Genomic DNA, 21,620 nt, shown 5'->3' with positions numbered 1-21,620 from the left:
TGATGATCTAATGGTTTATAATTAGTAGAGTTCCAGGGTTCCGGTTTTGCACACCATTTCTGGAAGCTTTTTGATAGCTTCAAAATGTTAAGAAAAGGTAGACCTCTTTGCAAACTATTGTGTTCTGTCTTATCATTAAACGTATCTTCAAGGTTCTTCCACATATTTTACTGGAAACTAAGAATCGTCTCCACGGTAGAGACCCAGCGTTCTCAGGGTGGCACAGGAAACCTTGGAATGTTATTACCATATGACTGCTTATTAGTTTGTTCATCTAGCCATGCACATGTATAGACAACCAGCATCAGGAATAATGTTAGAAATGTTATATTCTTGAATGGATGTCCGCTTTAGTAGAAGGCAATATATTTTGGTGGATCAAGCAGCAGCTTTTTTTTTTTTTTTTTTTTTTTTTTTACTTCTTTTTATTATAATGTGTAACCCCAATGTAATGTTTTCAATTTGTGATGGAAATAATGACATGTTAATACTTCCTGTTTTAAGAAGGCTCATGATTTTTTTTTTTTGTACTAAATATTGCTTCAAAAAAAAAAAAAAAAAAATACAAACTATGTTGGCATTTCCACTATGGGATGGCTCAGAGTTTTTCATGAAGTCATTGATGACCGTTTCAGTCCCAAGGCAACAACACTTATTTTTGATCTATTAGGTTATCGATTGTGTACATCACACCCCCAATATATATTTTGTGGGGAATTCTGAAAGGATGGTGCAGTAAGGCTCCATGCACACTAGCATTTTTTTAAGCTCCCAGAAGCCATTAGCATTTTTTTTTCTGCTACTATAGCTAAATAGTGTTATCCAATGTGTCCATGCACACTGCTTTAATTCTTTAAACTTCAGCTACTAACAGGTTTTTTTTTTTTCTTTTCTCCTTTTCATGTACTGGAAAACGCTAATAAAATGCGAATTCTTCTAAAAGCTACTAGAAGCTGGCACAAAAATGCAGCATTTTTCTTCTAGCATTTTTTTTGAGCTTATGAAAAACGCATGTGTATGGCATGGAGCTGAAATGTGTAGTGTGTGATCATGTCTGAAAAGAGATTCCTATCCTAATGAGTGTGCAATACAGTATACATTATAAATGTACCTCCATCTAGTGGTCAGCAGTAGAGAACACTCTCAAACCATCAACATTTACAATAACATGAAACCTAAAAAAGTATAATATAAAAAAGGTATTTAAAACGTTGTTCCCATTTAAAAAAAATGTAGTCCACATAACTATAGGTGTAATTTTTATTTTATTTAAGGAAAAATGGGGAAAATAGGAATTTCCATGAAACACAGTAGACATAAGTTAGATAGCACTGCAAAATGTCTGAGAATGTTTACTTGACACCAGTCTGCTTTGCAGTTCAACAATTAGTAATTGTATGCAGTTTGTCACGGTTATCTTTTCGCACTATTATTAATCAGAAAAGTTTGAGGTTATAGGTCACAAAATGTGAATTACTAAAATTATGCAAAAATTCACTTAAAAAAACATAAATAGGTGATGCACATTAGTTTAACAAAAATGTAAACATTTTCTCCAATGTAACATGTGCATAAAACAGAAAAAGGGAAGCAACACTGCAGTCATACAGTTTCAGTAATTCATACAAGAATATTATTTCTTATGCATTAACTAAACCAAGGAGCAACTGTATTCTGCTTTCTGATATTAAAGATATCGTCCATGATCATCACATAGTGGTTTTTTCTGTTAATACTGGTTTTAAATTACAAAATTGCAGTAGGACATAATGTTTGCTGGAAGAAAAAAAAAAAACAGTGAAGACACCAGTGTTTGGGGACTCCAGAGCAATTTGTTAAAACATATTATATATGAACATCCAGCTGTTCTAACCAAAGACATTTCTGTAGCATAGTTTTTTTTTCTAGGCAATTGGCTTCATCATTATTTAAGTACAGATCTGGATTAACATCAGCAACAAAAATGCTGAAATATGTGACAATTGGGGTGTTAAGAGAATGCACTCACAAGAATCCCCAACTGTGCCATCCTTGTGCTTTGGGACTACTGCACAGGCTCTACATGAGTGCCAACTACATAGATGATTTTCCTGTTTGATAAAATCATGTGATTACAGTATTTAGGTTGCACTTTTCTCAGTGAGCAATCATAGTCTGAGTACTGTCATTCATGCAAGTGTCTTTATAGTGGACACCAGCAGTTTATGCCCAGGTGGTGCAAAATACACAAGCAATCAGTGGCAGACAAATGTTGAAAGCCCATGAACACAGCCCTACAGACCCATGAAACAAACTCCCACAAGCCAAAGTATCAAACAGAACCCAGGATTAGTACTGGTTATTTAGACTACACTCAGAAAGCTTACAACTTCACTTTAAGTGTCCACTGCCCTTTACAACAAAAATGGAACTAAATGTACACACATGTACACATTAGAATTACTTTTCAGTGCTACTGGGAAAGAAAAAAAAAAAATTTAAACATATATGTTTCTGCCATTAGTTATAAGGCTTCCATGTCATGGAAATGGGTATGTATGTAAGGAGTGGCTGCAGATTAATGCTCACACTGCAAGAACTATTCCATTAGGAAAAGTCCTTTCATCTGCCCAGTTCATGTTGATATCATTTCCTTAATCAGAACCAGCATAAATGCAAGGTGGCTCATTAGCCAGACTACACACTCAAGAGCAAAAGTAAAAAAAAATAAAGAATAAAAAAAAAAAAGTATCATACAATGGCAGAAACAAAGGAAGAGTAGTCTATATTAGAAAGAGAAACTGTTCACAAATGAACAGCCTAAGGCAGCTGTCAACAATGTACCCCACACCGGAAAAAAAAAAAAAAAGTATTTTAAAAGAGTTGAATGATAAATGACACTGTGCATTGCTACATCAACCACCACTGTACACTCCAGGAACCTTGAGTAAAGAATGGGTAGCCACTGAACAAGTTATTCCTGTCCAGACATTAGAAATGTCAAAACGCTCAGAAAATAAAGCCGACTTTTATATTTTCAATAAAAAATTCTGAACTGGGAATCTCACATCTAAACACAGGAACAGCATGTCAGTTATGAATAAGCATTGTTAACTACATTCGTAGAATTGTTTTAGTGCATTGCATTCTTACAAAAGGAATATGTCGCTCCCCTTCATGAACAAGCCCGCCCCTCCCGTGTCCCTCCTACTGTCCTACAATATACAATTCCGAGAACTAGCCTAAAACACTGGCCCTCCCATGATGCTATATCTGCATTTCACAAAAAGTGAAACCCTATGGGTCTTGGATCAAACACATAAATGTGAAACGGAGGGTGAATTGAAACTGGAAAAAAAAAATCCCTATGAAAGCCAAATGGACCTTATCCGTGTATTGTCACCGCCGTGGAGCAATTTTGTGCCATTGTTTCAACTTGGACAAACTTAGCCAAAGAGATCAATCTGGCACAAATTTGGTATTCAATTACACATTCACGTTATATGCCATTAACGTTATAAAGATAAATGAGACAACCTCTTTGTCAAGCCCTTGAGCGTCCAGGATGTCTGCAAAGATGCTGCAGGTGTCATGGCACCAAAGGGGTTTGTGCATTGCCCAAAATGAGGTAGGAGAAATAATAAGCTGATTGGAATTTGCCTGTAACATCCAACTTCGCAACCCTGTTTTGTTCCCTTTCTACAGTACAAGTTTAGGTTGATTCACTGCATGCACATTAACTGCAGAGATCTAGGAAATAATATAAAAAAAAAAAAAAATGGACGAGGCAGCGCTAATACTGTGACACATTCTGTAGGGATATACAAGTCAAGGAAGTCAAAAAGAATGATTTGCATGGACTTAGGCAAAGTTTAGCAATGCACAACATTGGCCCAAAACTTTGTGGGTGAAAAATAAAAACATTAGCTGCTGCCCTTCACATTTTATAAATACATTTTATTATATGAACTTTCCTTTGTCATAACCAACAAACAAAAATAAAAAAAACCCACTAAATTAAATAACTGAAATATTAGTAAGCCTGGCTGTGCATCATCACAAAGGCTTGTTACGTTCTCCTGGTCTGCCCTCTCGTGTTAGAAACAACTCCATTTTTCATGGTGACAGGGTGCTTTTAGTGTGATTTTTGAACTTCTCATGTAGAAGTTAATTTAGTAACAGGAAGTGTCTACATTAGTAAAAGCTTGCGGTTCCTGTCAAATCTCAGATGTTTACAAGCACCCGACACCGGAGTTGCAGCCTCAGTTGCCTTTTGCAAGCTGCAATAAAGTTCTGTCATCTTCTCCCCTAAGTTAGAAACAAAAAAGATCCACTAAATGAATGCAAACTCCATCTTGAACAAATATATCAACATCAGTGCGCAGGTTGTACTCCAGTTGTAAATTATTTCAAGTTACGGAGATCATGAAGACTGTAGGGGAGGTATCAGCAGTTCCACGCATTACCAGCTCAGTAGAGAACTCCTGCCGAGGGTCATGAAATATACTTGACTGCTTCCACCAGACCGTACGGAAGCAAAGAAAACCTGAAAGATAAAACGATAAGAATCAGACACAGGGTTCTTGCACTGAGCAGATATATACACATTCCACACATGAAGTCTGATAGATTACGCATTATACAAGCATAATAAATTACAGACAGGACTTGGATAAAAAGCAACAGCATTGTTCGCTCTACACCTTTAGTTAACATAGATACACATTTCAAATGAAATCAAACATCCTGCTTTAAAACATTTCAATGTCACAACTCAGAGGAGCTGCCCTAGTTAGACCAAGACCTAAAAACAATTACTGGTACCATAACCAACCACCCACTACAAGTCAAAAAGTCAGAGAAGTTGAACAGAAGCACAAACATCAACAATGCATTTCTGCTTCTATGTTGACTAGAAGTAAATGTTTTACTCTAAAAAACTACAAACTGCTAAATCATCATCTAAATACCATCAAATGCTTCTGGTTGTCCTATATAAACTTTACCTTATCATTTCTTTCACACAGAAATTTTAGTCTTTGTGCCCTTTTATGCATAAATACTCCATCGAGATGACCAGTTTCTACAGATCGGATTTCAATGGCTTTCTCGCCCCATCCCATTATCTGGTTAGATCGGATATATGCTGTAAAGAAACATAAAAGAAACCTGAAAAACCATAGCAAGCAACAATAATCACTACCAAAAAACAGTAAAAAACAATTACTGAAAAGCAGAAATGTTTAGGCAAAAGAAATACAAATGTTCAAACAGAACTCTAAATGCAACGTACCAACTGATGTAGGCATTTCTCCCCATTGAAGAACCACATCTTTGGTGATCCTGCCATATGTATTGACATAAACTCCTTCATCTTCATAACAAACTAGTAACTCCATGCCATCTGTATTTGGAAGGATGATAATAGCATGTGGCTGGATACTGCTCTGGATCTAGAACACAATCCAAATATAATGTTTACTAGTGAACATATATACTGCAGCTCATACAGACCTTTGCTCAATCTAGAAACTACGAGACCTGCATGTCAATTTTACTTGTTTGTATGCTCGGTTTTAAAAAGGTACTCAAACAGGTGGTGTGTGTTTTCTGACAGTGTTGATAATAAATATACAAAATAAGTGAAAGGAATGATTACAGATATCCACAGGGTATTAAGAACAAATAAAAAATGAGCCAATCTGAAATCTTTGACAGATACCCCATACTGAGTGTAAAGGGAAACTATGATAACTTTTTCTAGTCTGTTCATTGCTTTTGTTGAATGATCAAACGCTTATAGAGTGCTTGGTTACATCTCCTTCCCATAGCTTTTTTTTATTTAACAGAGCATGCAGAGAGTTCTCAAAGTTTCCCACTGCTTAAGTGCTTCTCTCCCTCAAAATCCATACGTACTAGGGAGAACGTTTCTTTTCTCCGATAAACCTCTGTGTTTTGTGGACAGACATAGCAAGAGAGGCATTACCCACACACTGTTCGAGATTTTTTTAACTATAGAGTTTTGATCATTATTTATTTAAAAAATCCTGCTTTACTAGGGCTCCACATAGGCATTGCCATTTATTCTCACTGCAATACCCTTCCCACAAGCTGTTCCACACTCCCAAAATGCCTCCAAAGCCCATGGAAACAAATAGTTTGGCTGGAAAACAATTATTTTTTAGCTAATGTTGTAAATGGCAGTCAACATTAGAGGGAATATGTTCTTTCAGAATCCTATATAAATTCTGAACCCTGTTATCCATGACCCACATTGAGGATGCAGAAAACGCTGATCTGATTAAAGGAAGCTACCAAGAAAAACAAAAAAAGACCATTTGGAGTCTACACTCATTGACAACTTTTAGTCTGGGTGTCTATAAACTCCTTGTAAACGGTGCTCGTGTTTCACAAACTGAATGGTTGCTTGCATTTTCTTACTACACAGTAACACTCCTTACATGCGTTGGTAGATAGATGTCATAGACTGCTCCCGAGTCCACATCCACAGCATGAAATCCAGCACAGGAACCATAGATCACTTTCAACCTCTGTCCTTCTTCAACTGTTAAATCCACTAACAGGGGCCTGTGTACCAAATCTCCAAATGACTGCAAGAAAGCACATGAGTTTGCAATGTAGTTAAAAAAAAAAAATTATTGCCAACCACATTTTAATTCTCATTGTGAATGCAAGGGCTCGTTTGGACTTACAGTTGGGGATAGGGTTGGGCTAGGTTTCTGCTGTTATGTAAAGTGATATAACTTGATGGAGTAGTCTCAGCAAAAAATGAGACTGAACTGATGATGCCTGTGTGAAAGGGCCATTGTGGTGTGCTACTATTTTGTAGGGAGTCTGACTGTGTTCTTGGGACAATCAAAGCTTTATTTTGAGTGACATTTTTTTAATCAAAGAATGAATTTTCTATAAACTATGTATTAAAAAAACAAAAACAAAACCATTTTACTTAATTCCCATACCCATTCTGGAACCAACAGATGTGTTATCTTTAAAGCATTATTTGACCTTTCAAATTTTAAGGGGTCAAGGATCCCTGGTGAGTGTGTTCCTGGAGGGGCAGCACATGTGGCATACATCACGCAGAGTGGATACAGCACTTTATTTATGAGCACCTAATAAAGACTTTCACTAATTATATAGAGACTGTTTGAATTGTTCTTTTGATTTTAAGTATTAAAGTGTTACTAAACCCATATCCTGCATTCACTAGATCTGGTCTCCCACAGAACATAGAAATGCAAATATTTTAGTAAATATAAACTGATAAATACCTTTTTTCATCAGCTGCATAGAGCAATCTTGTGACTTGTATCAGTGAGTGCTGATAGATTGTAGGAGGAGTTTTTATTTCTCCCACAATTGTCCTATCAGGATTCAAGACCCTTGATTCTCTGTCTAAACATGTCTGGACAGTGCTGATCACATGTACCTCCCAAGAAAAAAAAACTCCCCAACAATACACACTAACCTATGCAGCCTGACTCTATAGACTAACTTGTTTGGAGTCTGTGGAAGAAGGAGATGACCAGAGAAGACTGGATCTAATAGCCTTTTTAAACAATGCAGAGGATAAACCCCTTTGGATCCACACTAAGGGGTATAACCAACATGCTTTACTGCATATACAGACTGATTTTACTACTGTGGATTTAGTAACACTTAATCATTCACCTGGGGTGGCATCTTTATTGTTCGCAAAGTGTTACAAATTTTAATATGCCCATGTCCACAAACCCCATTATCCACCATCACACATTTGTGGGGAAGAGACCCTTGTCCTCTCAACATTGGAATAAACTGCTTTCTCAATGCAGGTGTTTGGAAGCTGGCAGAAGGTGTATTAGGAAAGTATCAGTGGGTTGCCAGGTGTGATGAAGATGAGGATGACAGGGGGTGGGGTGTTAGCAAGGTATAAGAGGGTTGCCAGGTGTGATGAAGAGGATGAGGATGACAGGGGGTGGGGTGTTAGTTGCTAGGTGGGATGAGGGTGACAAGAGAGAGAGAGAGAGAGAGGAAAGGCACAGAAACAGAAAGAAAGATCACAAATATGAAAAAAAAAGAAAACACATTTTTGGTATGATCCGTATTATTTATGAATTTAGAAATGGGGAAATGCATTTTTAAAAGTTTAGAAATCTCTATGACCTCAATATGCACGTCTGCAGGCTGTAACTGATGCTGTTGTGGAGTCAAAAAAGGACACTGCAAAAACATATACAGTACAGTGGTGTTCTCCTTTATGGGAATCACTGCCTCTTGAAATCCCCTACAGCCAGTGTCCACATGCTTTTATGGGAGGCGGACCATCAATCAAGATGTGACATCCCACCCACCATGTTTTTTTTTTTAGTTACTGGGCATGGAGGAGGACGGAGGGACTGGGCTGTCATTTAGAATCTATATACACACCCAAATGTGTGATGTTAATATCATGTGATCTGAATATCTCATCTAAACTCAGGAAGTGAGACCAAACTGAGCATGTGCAGCTGAACTACACTAAAGCCCCGTACACACACGCAGATCGTCGTCATACAAATGTTCGTCTTTTCTCCCCGGGATGTCGGTGTCTGTTGAAAAGTGCAAAGACAGCACAAGGACAGCACAAGAATTTTGTCCGCAGACTTCAGCTGACTGCAGAAGTGATGTCATGTAATGGTTAACTTTCCCTGTGTTTTTTATTTTCTGAGCATGCCCAGTCTTGCAAATCTGCGGTCTGTCGGCTGATTTCTGTACTGACAGGCGAACAATCGTCCGTTCTGGTGTCTGCAGACAAAAATTTTCATGTTTGCAAGAAAGACTCTTGTCCGCAGATTGTGTGCAGACATCTGTCGGAGGCACCATACTAACACGCATACAATCGGCAGATCTTTCGTCCGCTGACGTTTGTATGACGACGATCTGCGTGTGTGTACGGGCCTTTACTGTGGCTTACCAGGACTTGTCAAGAGTTAACGTGCAGGAGGGGGAAGATATGTGCATACAGGATCACATAGCCTTTTTACACAATGCAGAGGATTAATCACTTAAGTTACACATTGAGTATAAGAAGCATGCTATTCTGCATATACAGACAGATTTTACTGTTGTGGGTTTAGTAACACTTTAAGTGAAAAGTGTCTCATAGTACAGGATTTTTTTGAATAGTACACAGATATTCAGTTGTTTGGGGAGCATTGAGCACTGTATTGATGCGATTACACTTGCTGGGTTTTTTATGAAACACTAGCACTTTGACTGTTTTACATTGGGTTTGCTTTTAAGTTGAAGGGAGTTTGTAACATTTAAAGTATTTACAAATAGTTTTCAAAGCACTTTTTATCATGCTAAAATCACATACTGTATTTTCACATTGTGGCACTTTGGTAAAAAATGGATTTTTGTAAGATCTTACCGTAAAATCCTTTTCTCTTAAGCTCATCGACAGACGTAGTCTTCTTGATTCTCAAGAGCTGGGTTATGTTGTCTCCGCAGGAGTAGGACTAGGCAGAAAGACAAAACGTTCTGGCTCCACCTTAGGGGCAGTCCCTGAGGGTATATCCTCCCTCTCTCTGCTACAGGGAATCAGTTCTGTTTTAAAGCAGTACAGAGAATTTAACCCAACCCAACTCAATGATAGAGGGGCGGGTACTACGTCTGTCAATGAGCTTAAGAGAAAAGGATTTTACGGTAAGATCTTACAAAAATCCATTTTTCTCTATCGCTCATTGACAGACGTAGTCTTCTTGATTCTCAAGAGCTGGGACATCCAGAAGCAGTGCCACAAATGAGGGGTGGGATTGACAAAATCAAATCCAATCTAGAAGGCCCAACTGGTGCCAAACTAGAAGTTTTAAAGGCTCATTATAAACAAAGAATGAGACTAAAGAAAAATTTTCCAACGGAAAAAACCCTCGAGGTAGACCACTGGTCTCCTCAAATTGCGGCCTGCAAAACCTTGCGGCCAAATGAGGCATCAGACGATGCCATTACATCAACTTTATAATGTTTAGTAAAGGTATGCACCGACGACCAGGTAGCCGCCTTGCACACCTGGACCACTGACGCCTGATGGCGAAAGGCCCATGACGCACTAAGTGCCCGAGTGGAGTGCGCCTTAACAGGGAACGGGGGCTCCCGACCCTTAATAGAATAAGCCTGTACTACCGTCTGTCTGATCCATCTGGAAATGGTCGCGGCAGATGCAGGCAACCCCTTTTTGGGTCCATCTGGGATCACAAAAAGTGAATCCGTCTTGCGAAACGAGTCTGTCGTTTTCAAGTATACCCTGATCGCCCGGACCACATCCAAGGAGTGTAAAGCAAACTCCCGAGGATGACTGGGCTTAGGACACAGGGAAGGTAATACAATTTCTTCATTCAGATGAAATTCTGAAACCACTTTTGGTAGGAAGGATGGATTCGGACGAAGAACCACCTTATCTCTATGAACCACCAGATATGGTGAACGACAAGATAATGCGGCCAGTTCTGACACCCTGCGTGCAGAAGTAATAGCCACCAAGAAGGCCACCTTCTGGGACAACGTGGGTAGAGGAATCTCCCTAATATCTTCAAAGGGAGGTTTCTGAAGAACCGACAACACTAAATTAAGATCCCAGGGGGGTAACGGCGCGTGCACTGGCGGAGCCAGATGTCGCACCCCCTGGATGAAGTTCCGCACCAAGGAATGAGTAGCCAAAGGCTTCTGAAAGAAGATGGCTAATGCTGAGACCTGACCCTTGATAGTACTCAAGGCCAGTTTCTGCTCAACCCCTTGTTGCAGAAAAGCCAATATTCGACTAATCGAATAAGACCGAGGACGGAACCCCAAAGGTTCACACCATGCAATGTAGGACTTCCATGTGCGATGATAAATCTTTCTGGAAGTCGCTTTCCTTGCTTCAACTAGAGTAGGAATAACTGAAGCTGACAAACCTTTGTCCTTCAGCACCTGGGTCTCAATAGCCAGGCCGTTAAAGCCAGCGATCGTAAAGCAGGATGGAAGATCGGTCCCTGAGACAGTAGATCCTCCCTGAGAGGAAGTCTCCACGGGACGTCCGCCACCAGTCTGACCATGTCGGCGTACCAAGCTCGACGAGGCCAGTCCGGAGCTACCAGGATTACTGGGATTCCTTCCTCCTCTACCCTGCGAAGAAGTCTTGGCAGTAACGCGAGAGGAGGGAAGGCATATATTAGCTGGTATTGCCCCCACGGGGCGATCAGTGCGTCTGCGGTTTCTGCTAGAGGATCGCGGGAGCGAGCCACGAATCTCTGAACTTTCCTGTTGAATCGTGATGCCAACAGATCCACATCCGGGGTGCCCCACCGTAGGCACAACTGGTGGAAAACGTCTGGATGGAGGGACCATTCCCCCTGATCCAGGGTCTGACGGCTGAGATAATCTGCCTGCCAATTCTCCACCCCCGGAATGAACACCGCAGAGATTGCTGGAACAAATCGTTCCGCCCAGCGAAGAATGCAAGCCACTTCTTTGGCCGCTCGGACACTCTTGGTGCCCCCCTGGTGATTGACATAAGCCACGGCCGTGGCATTGTCCGACTGGATCCGAACCGGGCTGCCCTGGAGCTGCTCGGTCCAGTGAATCAGACAAAGTCTGATCGCTCTCAGTTCCAATACATTTATCGGTAACCTGGATTCTTCCGGGGACCAAAGTCCCTGGACAGATAACTGACCGAGAATTCCTCCCCATCCGGATAGACTGGCATCCGTGGTCACTATCGTCCAATATATTGGCAGAAATGACTTTCCCTGGCTGAGCATCGGAGACCGAAGCCACCAGACCAGAGACTCTCTGGTCTGTTTGCTCAATCGGATCTGATTGTCCAGGGATTCCGGATTCCGATTCCATCTGAGAAGAATCTCTTGCTGAAGAATTCGGGTATGGGACTGGGCAAATGGGACTGCTTCGAACGAAGCCACCATCAACCCCAGAACCCTCATGCAAGTCCGAAGGGAAGACCAGCTGTTGGACAGTAACAACTGGACTGCTGATTGAATCTTTCGGAGTTTCCCTACCGGAAGAAAAACTCTCGTCCTGACTGTGTCTAGAATTAGACCCAGATATTCGAGCCTCTGGGTGGGAACCAGAAATGACTTTTGCTGGTTCACCAGCCACCCGAATTCCTGTAAAGAAATCATAGTAATTTCTATGTTTTGTAGCAAGGTCTGAGGAGACTCTGCATGAAGCAGAAGATCGTCTAGGTAACCAAGGATCGATATACCTCTTTGGCGCAGAAGTGCCAACATTGGGGCCAACACCTTTGTGAAGACCCGCGGAGCCGTGGCGAGACCGAAAGGTAACGCCACAAACTGATAGTGGTTCTCCTCTACGGAAAAGCGTAGAAACCGCTGATGTCCTGCGAAAATGGGAATGTGAAGATAGGCGTCCTTGATGTCTATGGACGCTAGGACATCCCCTGGATGCAGGAAGGCTGCTACCGTGCAAATGGACTCCATTCTGAATCTTCTTATGTTGACGAAAGAATTGAGTGCTCTTAAGTCCAGAATTGGACGCACTTTGCCCTCTTTCCTGGGTATTGTAAACAGGTTTGAATAAAACCCTTGAAACCGTTCTGTCCAAGGAACGTGGACTACCACTCCTTGTTGTAGTAAATCTGTGACTGCTCTCCGCAGATCTTCTAAACGATCTGCGGATAGTCGGATATTGGAAGGGAAGAATCGCGCCGGTGGGAGAGATCGAAACTCGATCTTGTACCCTGACCTTATGACTTCGCAAACCCATTTGTCCGGGATTCTGGAAAGCCATGGATCCGGGAACCGGCGAAGACGTTAGTTATGGGTGGGGGCGCACCTTCAGGCTTTGGATGGTTTATCTTCAGGTCTGGAGGGGGCGGGCTTTTGCTTGCCCGACCAACGACCCCTGACGCCTCCTGCAGGAGCTTTGGAGGACTTAGTTTTTTCACCCGCGGGACGAAAAAATCTCTTGTGAGCAGAAAAAGAAGGCCCTTGTCTTTGACGAGTTCCTCTACCTTTAAAATTTTGCGGTAAAAAGGTGCTCTTTCCACCCGTGAGATCTTTAATGATCTCATCTAAGTTGGCTCCAAATAGACGCTCTCCTGAAAAGGGGATATTAGCCAATGCTTTTTTGGAACTTTGGTCGGCTAACCAACCTTTTAGCCACAGTGTACGCCTGAGAACCACTGCTGAGACTGATGCTCGCGCCAATAATGGAGTGGCGTCTAACGCCGCATCACACACAAACTGTAACCCCTGTATCATTTGTTCCAACAAATCTGATACCGCCTGAGGGACCTCTTCTAAGTCCCGGCGTAACCACTTGGTCCATTCAGTTACAGCCTGCGAAACCAGACCAATAGCTATTATAGGTCTGAAAGCTGATCCAATCAAGGAAAACATGGTGCGAGACATAGCTTCTATCTTGCGATCCACTGGATCTTTAAAAGACGGAGCGTCTTCTAAAGGAATAACCGTGGCTTTATTCAATCTAGCAATTGGTGAATCCACCACAGGTGGTTCTGTCCATTTCTTAATAAGGGTTTCCTCAAACGGATAACGCCTGTCAATGCGTTTAGAAATAGTAAAAGTGCGTTTTGGCAGACGCCATTCTTCTTCGATTGGATTGCCAAAACATTTGGGCAATGGAAAAACCTTCGCCACTTTGATGCGTTTTTTAGTCCCAAAAGGGATTTCAGTTTCAGCTATTTCTGATGGAATACCCTGTAATCTTAATGTTTCTTGAACAGATACAATGAGTGCGTTTACCAACGCTTCCTCTCGGGCTATGGCGGATGCCGAAACATCCTCCTCACTGTCTGAAGAGACAGGACCCGAGACACCAATCCCAGATGAAGTACCTGCAACTGCAGAAATAGGCTCAGAGTCTGAGTCCGAGGTTTCAGATAATAAGGGGTTAGGCGGGGGTTGCTTTCTTGCGCCCTGTCCCTGACAAGCCACTTCCACCCGGGACACAAAAGTTTCCATAATAGCTGACAATGATTCAATTGTCAATGGGGTGCTGGAGGATCCCGCAGACCCCTCGAGGGGATCCGGAGGAGATACATGAGTGGCAGGGTCCATGTTAATACAGGACACCTTTGCCAGCAAAACAAAAAAACTTTCTTTTTTTTTTTGTGTGTCTCCCCCTAGCGCAATAGCGCCCCTCAGAGTACCTGCTTCTCGATCCCACAGAGAGAGAGAGAGACCCCCAAGGCTCACCAACCGATGCAGTGCAGTTTCCAACCAACTGCAGTCAGCGTCTGTTTTACACAGACTGGAAGGAGCTGTTTGCTTTTTCCCGGGTAGAAGGCGTGGCTCCGCCCCCTGTGTACGCCTTCCGGCGTTCCCAGCTCTCCACGAGGTAGCTGGGCTCACAAAACATGGCCGCCCCCCATAGAAGAGACATAAGACTCCAAAAACATGGCGGCCGGCGTGACCTGAGGACATACATGCATTCGGTCTACGGCAAAATGGCGGCGGACCGCCGAAATCGGTTTCCCAGCACATCCACCTGCATCTCTGCTAAGAGGCGATATATGGATCTACAGAAGATACACTACACATAAGGTAGGATTATACCTCCTATGTCTGCTGTAATGTTACAGTCTGCTGGGTAGAGTGTTAGCTCTTAAACCAAGTCCACTTCCCACAAACACATGCTGTATTACAAGGGGGACTTGTAAGTATCAGATATATACTGACCATATATGGAGGGGCCCATAATACATACTGCCTCATAACGAGGAAAAAAGGGAACGTTTACTCACCATACCGAACCAACAGGCACCCTCTCTTCACAATACCCTCTCCACCGGGGTGGGGGTTTGTGGACCACTCCGGACGCCTCGACTCTCTGGTACCTGGCGTCCAAGCGAGACTTTTAACTCGCAAAGTCAGTCCCTTCACTGGGACTCCGTCGCGGCCGACCCAGCGCGGAGCTCTGGTCTGCACGCGCTCGTAGGCAGAAACCGGGGTGACCACTGGATCTCAACATCCAGCCCGTCGCCCGGCCCCGCATACTTACTTGAATATGTCGCGGCCGACCAAGCGCAATGCCATGGTCTGCGCGCGCTCGTAGGCCGGCTGGGGTGACCACAAGTGTCGCCCAGTCCGGCATTTTTGCTTGAAGATCTCACAGGAAAAAACACTGGAGAAAACTACCTAAAAAATATCTTTTTCTTAAAGAAAAAAAGTCTTGCCAGGACCAAAAGATCCCAGCAAGGAACTTAGGTCCTTACTCCTGACTAGACAGAAAAAAACTGATTCCCTGTAGCAGAGAGAGGGAGGATATACCCTCAGGGACTGCCCCTAAGGTGGAGCCAGAACGTTTTGTCTTTCTGCCTAGTCCTACTCCTGCGGAGACAACATAACCCAGCTCTTGAGAATCAAGAAGACTACGTCTGTCAATGAGCGAAAGAGAAAGGAAGGTGTACTGTAGTTCCAAACCAACATACACTTTTATTTATTTTTATTGAGCCTGCCGATGTCTCCCAACGTTGAGCCTGTGTGTTTGGGGCTTAAACGTACTTTTTTATTTGTAAATTAAGCATTGTGCGTACACTTAGAATAAGGACACCAGTGTTTGGCTCAGAATGGCTGAAATCCGGAATGGCAGGGAAATCTCACCACTGGATGATCAAGAGATTTATAAAGACAGAAGTTGAATCACCTTGCCAGTAAGTTGGGTAGAGATGGTCAAGGAACTGCCACTACATAAGGGGAAAAAAGACTTTCCGCATTTTCTCAAACTACATAACAAGTTAAAGTCAAATTACTGACCTTAAAGGCCATAAACTTGTGGTATGGCTTTGGTGCCCAGGCATAGACTTCCACTGAACTTTTTAAAGCAATTACCAAAAACTTGATGCGCTCATATTTTACTGAAAAACAAAACAAGTCCGATAATGAATATATAAGCATCGTTATGCATTCTAGAATTATAAGAACATACAATTTCTCAGAAATCTTGTAGAGAAGTGCATGCATACAATATGTTATGGTCATCTACAATAAGAAAGCAAAGAGTGGAAGTATGGGCAAACTAAAAAACTTGACATGATGCTCTGTCTGCAGTCTCTGTTTTTCTGTAAGAGAGGGACATATAAGTTTTACATTTTGAAAAGGTAGGACAAATAGTTTGCTAAAGGCGTAAAACTGGCCATCTAAAATCAAACTGAAACCACTATCCCTAAACAGGAGTGGGCCCTCAGCACCATCTGTCTTACACGTGTATTGCCATTTTAACATCTCCGTCCAGTGATTTGACAGCAGTTAGAGATGAAATTCTAAAGATTTACACCTATGCAGACTTGACACCAAGGATGGAATTAAGTAAGTAGAAAAATGGCAATAACACAACTTTTCACAGTATTCTTGGATATTCAACTGCCTTGGCGCTTTTTATAGGGATTCTATTAAGTTGACTGTGCTACCTGTGTGGATAAGATGGCAGGTTATGTTCCTGACACTGATTAAACAAGTGGCTTGGATAAGCTACAAAACATCTTCAAACATCTTCAGTCCAGTTGAATGTGACCAACTACTACTATCTGTTAATCATGCCAGCTAGTCTTATTTTTCAATTTCCTTTAAAAGGAAAAGTACAGCCAAAGCTTGTTTGGCTGTACTTCTCCTGCGGATCACAGGAGTGCAGTTTGTTCTAATCTCCTGTGACCCATTTTCAGCAGCAGCGGGCTGAAGTCCGCTGTCATCCCATGGCTGGTCCAGCCCAACACCTGGCTCTAACCTCCTCCTCCAACTTTCCAGACTGGCTCGAGATTGCACTGTGCACTGGTAATTCTTTCCTGTGAAGACTGGAAGTTCAGGGAAGTAGCACTGATAAACATGAGGTGGCAGCAGTAAAAGTTGTAAATTAAAAGTGCTGGGGTAGGAATTTTAACAAACAGTTTACTGTGGAATGTTTATTTTATTGTGCTCAATATAGTAGGCTAAAAAACGCTGAGGGTTTAATACTATTTTAAGAACATTTGACTCTGTCCCATCAGCTGGTTAGTTAGCACAAATATAATGTGCATGCACTTTTGTTGTATAAATACCCATTTTGTTTTTTCTATTATTAATATTATGATTATTATTATTATTAATAGACCCCTTAAAAGTATCCCATAATTGTGATCTTCAGTTTATTATTACTAAACAATATTTTTGGGTCAAAAGGAACCAACAAATGGTAAAATGGCTAAACCAGGCTGTGTTAAACATATAATCAAAGCAGACTATTTGATAGTGCTGCAATTCAATAGTGATAGTATTGGGATTTTAACACACAGATAAGTCTCACACAGAAAAGGACCAGTCTGAGCATGAAAGCCATCCCTGCTGAGAAGCTTCTAGTTTAAGCTGTTGCTACTCCAGTCTACACTACTACTACCTGGGGGAGGTGAGTGAGAGGGAGGAGACGTGTGTTTTGCTACCTCTTGACGATAAAACAGTCACACTGGGAAATTGCATTAGGAAAGATTAAGCATTAGATACCCACCAACTTTATAGTGCACACAACCCTCCAAATCCCCTACAGTTGTCCACCCTTGCTTCTTCTCCACCTCTGGGTCATTATGAAGGATCTTGTTTCTCAGCCATGATAAGTAGTACACTCGCAGCTTGTTCTTCTTTCCTGGAAATTCACAGATATACACAATCAAGAAAAGACTTGTTCCTCATCAAAACAGAAGAGAATAATAAATGCATAAACCCGAGAGCATGTACTCAAAAAAAAAAAAAAAAAAAAATAGGATTTGTCCTACAGCTTACCTGTAAAATCCTTTTTTTTGGAGTACATCATGGGACACATAGCTGGTAATACTAACTATTTGGGGTTATACGCCACCTATAGGTGAATGGATACTGGAAACCAATAGACAGGAAGTTCCTCCTATATAACCCCTCCCATACAGGAAGAACATCAGTTTTTGAAGCAAGCAATGAAGATCCCAGAAAAAGAGGGGAGGGAGCTCTGTGTCCTGTGATGTACTCCAAGAAAAAGATTTTACAGATAAGCTGTAGGAAAAATCCTATTTTCTTTATTGTACATCACGGGACACAGAGCTGGTAATAATAACTATGTGGGATAAAGCAATGCCCTTGAGGGGAGTCCCAAACTTGCCACTGAGCAAAGAAAAAAAAAAAACTAGGACTATACAGCTGCTTTGAAACACTCTACTACCAAATTGAGCCCCTTCACGGTCTCGAACGTCCACTTGGTAGAATTTTGTGAACGTATGAACTGAAGACCAGGTAGCAGCTTTGCAGATCTGGGCAAAGATACTTGATGGTGCACTGCCCATGAAGCACTTACCCTTCTGGTAGAGTGGGTCTTTAAGCTAAATGGCGGAACCTTACCCTTCAAGCCATAAGCTTGAGAAATGATCTGACAAATCCATCTAGAAATAGTGGAGGAAGTTGCCGCCTGGCCTCTTAGGCCCATCTGGGAATATAAAGAAAGCATCAGTATTACGGATCTGTGCTGACCTGGTTAAATAGACTTTAACCGCACGTACAACGACAAGAAAATGTAATCACTTTACCTCAGTAGACTGACGATTAGGAAAAAAGGAATGAAGAACAATGTCCTGGTTTAAGTGAAAACCAGAAACTACCTTAGGGAGAAAAGAAGGAGGAGGATGAAAAACTACCTTGTCCTTACGCAGAATTAGAAAGGGTTCTTTACACGAAAGAGCCACTAACTCTGACACCCTTCTAGCCGAGGTTCTAGCAACCAAAAAAACAGCGTCATCAACAGTAGTAGTAAGGGAATATGCCTGATAGGCTCAAAAGGCTGCTTCTGCAAAGCCGAGAGAACCAGATTCAAGTCCCAAGGACATAGGGGTGGTCACACCTTGCAAAAAAAATCTTTGAACCAAAGAGTGCGTAGCCAACGATCTCTGAAAAAAAATTGACACAGAGACTTGTCCTTTAATGGTTCCTAAGGCCAATTTCAAGTCCACCCCTAATTGAAGAAAGGCAAGAATTCTCCCAATAGCATACTTTTGTGGATTCACACCAAGAAATATAGGCCTTCCAAACTCTAATATATTTTTCTGGAAACGGGTTTCCTGGAATTAATCAATGTAGCCAGAACCGAAGCCTGAGAACCCCGGTCTTTTAATACCCTGGTTTCAATAGCCAGACCATCAAATTCAACGACCGTAAAGCAGGGTGGAATATGGGACCTTGAGATAGCAGATCCTGACGGCATGGCAGCAGCCATGGCTTCCCTTACTGCTAACCTTATGATTTCTGCGTACCAAGACCTCCTCGGCCACCAGGATTATCGGTTTCCCTTCCACCTGTATCCTGTTCAGCAGCCAAGGTAAAAGCTTAACTAGTGGAAATGCATAAATCAGTTTTAATTATGACCAAGGAGTCACCAGAGCATCTATTCCGATCGCGATCGGATCCTTGCATCTGGAAACAAAGTTGTCCAGTTTGTTGTTGAACCTGGATGCCAATAGATCTATATCGGGAGTACCCCAACATTGACAAATCAGCCAAAACACTTTGGGGTGTAGGGAACCATTCCCCTGGACACAGCTGCTGGTGATTTAAAAATTTTGTCTGCCTGCCAGTTGTCCAACCCTGGAATGAAAACAGACATGGAATATATCTCCCTGCCCATGATAGGACATGGTTCACCTCTTTCTGAACCGACTGGCTCCTGGTGCCGCCCTAATGGTTGATATAAGCCACTAGGGTAGAGTTGTCGGGACTGAATCCTGACAGGACGTCCCTGTAGTCTGGATGTCCAATAATTCAGTGCCAAACGGGCAGCTCGGATTTTCAAAATGTTGATGGGTAAAATCTTTTCCATCCGAGACCAGGTTCCCTGGGCAGACAGATCCTCCAGGACAGCACCCCAGCCCAGCAGGATGTCATCTGTAGTTACCACCTTCCAGGCTACCAGCAGAAAAGATTTCCCGTCGATTAAGTTGGTGGGAACCAACCACCAAACCAGATCCCGCCTTACTCTTGGGGGAAGGAACATTGGGCAATCTAAGGCTTGGACTTTGTTCCAAGCCAAAAGAATACTGTTCTGAAACTGTGCATAAGGAATTGCCTCGAAGGAGGACACCATTTTGCCTAGTAACCTCATGCACAGCCGAATGGAGGGAAACTTTTTCCCCCCTTACGAACTGAACTTACGAACTGAACTAGCTTCTTTAGAGCCACCAGAACCTTCTCTGAAGGCAAGAAAATCTTCGCCTGAGCGGTGGTCTAAAACCAGACCTAGATATTTCAGGACCTGAACAGGCCTTAAGGCCGACTTTTCTCTGTTGATAATCCAACCCAGAATTTCTAAAAACTGGATTGTAAGAGACACATCTGTGTCAGACCTGGGTTTGAATGGTTCTTGAGCAGCAGGTCGTCCAGGTATCCAATTACTGAGATGCCTTGAGCCCTTAGGAAGGCCAATACTGGCACCAAAACCTTTGTGAACACTCAAGGAGCTGTAGCAAGGCCAAAGGGCAGAGCCACAAACTGGAAATGGCACTGCCCCACTGCGAAATGCAGAAACTTTTGATGGGGCCTGAAGATTGGCAAATGAAGATATGCATCCATGATATCTATGGAGGCCAAAATGTTTCCTCTAGAGAGGCTACTACCGAGCAAACTGATTCCATGTGAAATGACGAACGGTCAAATATTGATTTAGAGCCTTGTGATCCAGAATGGGTCTCACCTTGCCATTTGATTTTGGCACTGTAAAGAGGTTTGAATAAAACCCTGTAAATCCTTCGCTGACTGGAACCTTCACAATTATACCCTGGATCCACAGGTGCTCTAGGGCCTGGAACAAGGACCTCCTTTTTTCTGGGCATGTAGGAATGTTTGAGCCCAGAAACCGATAGGGAGGAAACTCTCGAAACTATCATGTAAGCCCAGAAAAACAGTAGATAAGACCCATTTGCCTTGAACCACTTAAGTGTTCCCACGTTTTTGAAAACTATAAAAGTCTTCCCCCCACCCGAGTGAGTGGAGGCGCCCCTTTATAAGGTGGACTTAAAACCTGCTTTACCAGACTTTTGGACCCAAGGCTTCTTTTGACCTTGAGGCTTTCCAAAACCTGACGATGATGCTACATTGGTAGGGACAGTGACACTTGGAATAAAAACCCGCCTTTTAAGGCTCCATCTCTTAACCGGTTGCCGACTGCGCACAGTATATTTACTGCGGCAGTCAGCCCCGGCCAGGCAGAGTGACGTAGATCTACGTCGCTCGCCTGTCACTCCTTTTAGAGCCAATAGCGGGCGAGCGCGCGCCCGCTGAGGCGTGCGCCCGCCTCGGCTCGTTCACAGAGGAGTGCGGGCGTGTGACCGGCGGACCCGATGTCCGCCGGTCACACTACGATCGCCGGTAAAGCGGGAGAAAGACAGAGCGGCTTATGTAAACAAGCCGCCTGTCATTCTCCCCTGTGTAAAAATGAAGATCAGACGGTTCTACTATGTTTTTACACTAGTAGACCTGTCCCACTACAGTAAGAATCACGCCCCCTAGGACACACTTAACCCCTCCCTGTCCAATACAGTTAACCCCTTCCCTGCCAGTGTCATTTTTGCAGTAACAGTGCATATATATAGCACTGATTACTGCAGTAATGTCACTGGTACCCCCAAAAGTGTCAAA

At 42.5% G+C, this 21,620-nt stretch overlaps 1 protein-coding gene across 2 annotated transcripts in view; it reads right to left on the bottom strand.

Moving 5' to 3' along the window:
- Positions 1-2,733: 2,733 nt before the first annotated feature.
- Positions 2,734-21,620, bottom strand: part of MAP4K4 (mitogen-activated protein kinase kinase kinase kinase 4) — a 340,786-nt gene continuing 321,899 nt past the window's right edge. For both annotated transcript variants that reach the window (XM_082246630.1, XM_082246631.1), the window contains 6 exons: positions 17,479-17,613; positions 15,759-15,859; positions 6,441-6,590; positions 5,273-5,432; positions 4,986-5,125; positions 2,734-4,525 (listed from right to left, as the gene is read on the bottom strand). In XM_082246630.1, coding sequence (XP_082102756.1) covers positions 4,442-4,525; positions 4,986-5,125; positions 5,273-5,432; positions 6,441-6,590; positions 15,759-15,859; positions 17,479-17,613 — 770 coding nt within the window. In that variant the 3' untranslated portion in view covers positions 2,734-4,441. The remainder of the gene's footprint in view (positions 4,526-4,985; positions 5,126-5,272; positions 5,433-6,440; positions 6,591-15,758; positions 15,860-17,478; positions 17,614-21,620) is intronic.

Source organism: Pelophylax lessonae (assembly GCF_965119305.1).
Source record: "Pelophylax lessonae genome assembly, chromosome: 2".
Taxonomy (NCBI): Eukaryota; Metazoa; Chordata; class Amphibia; order Anura; family Ranidae; genus Pelophylax; species Pelophylax lessonae.
This window is presented reverse-complemented; position numbering and strand designations above follow the sequence as displayed.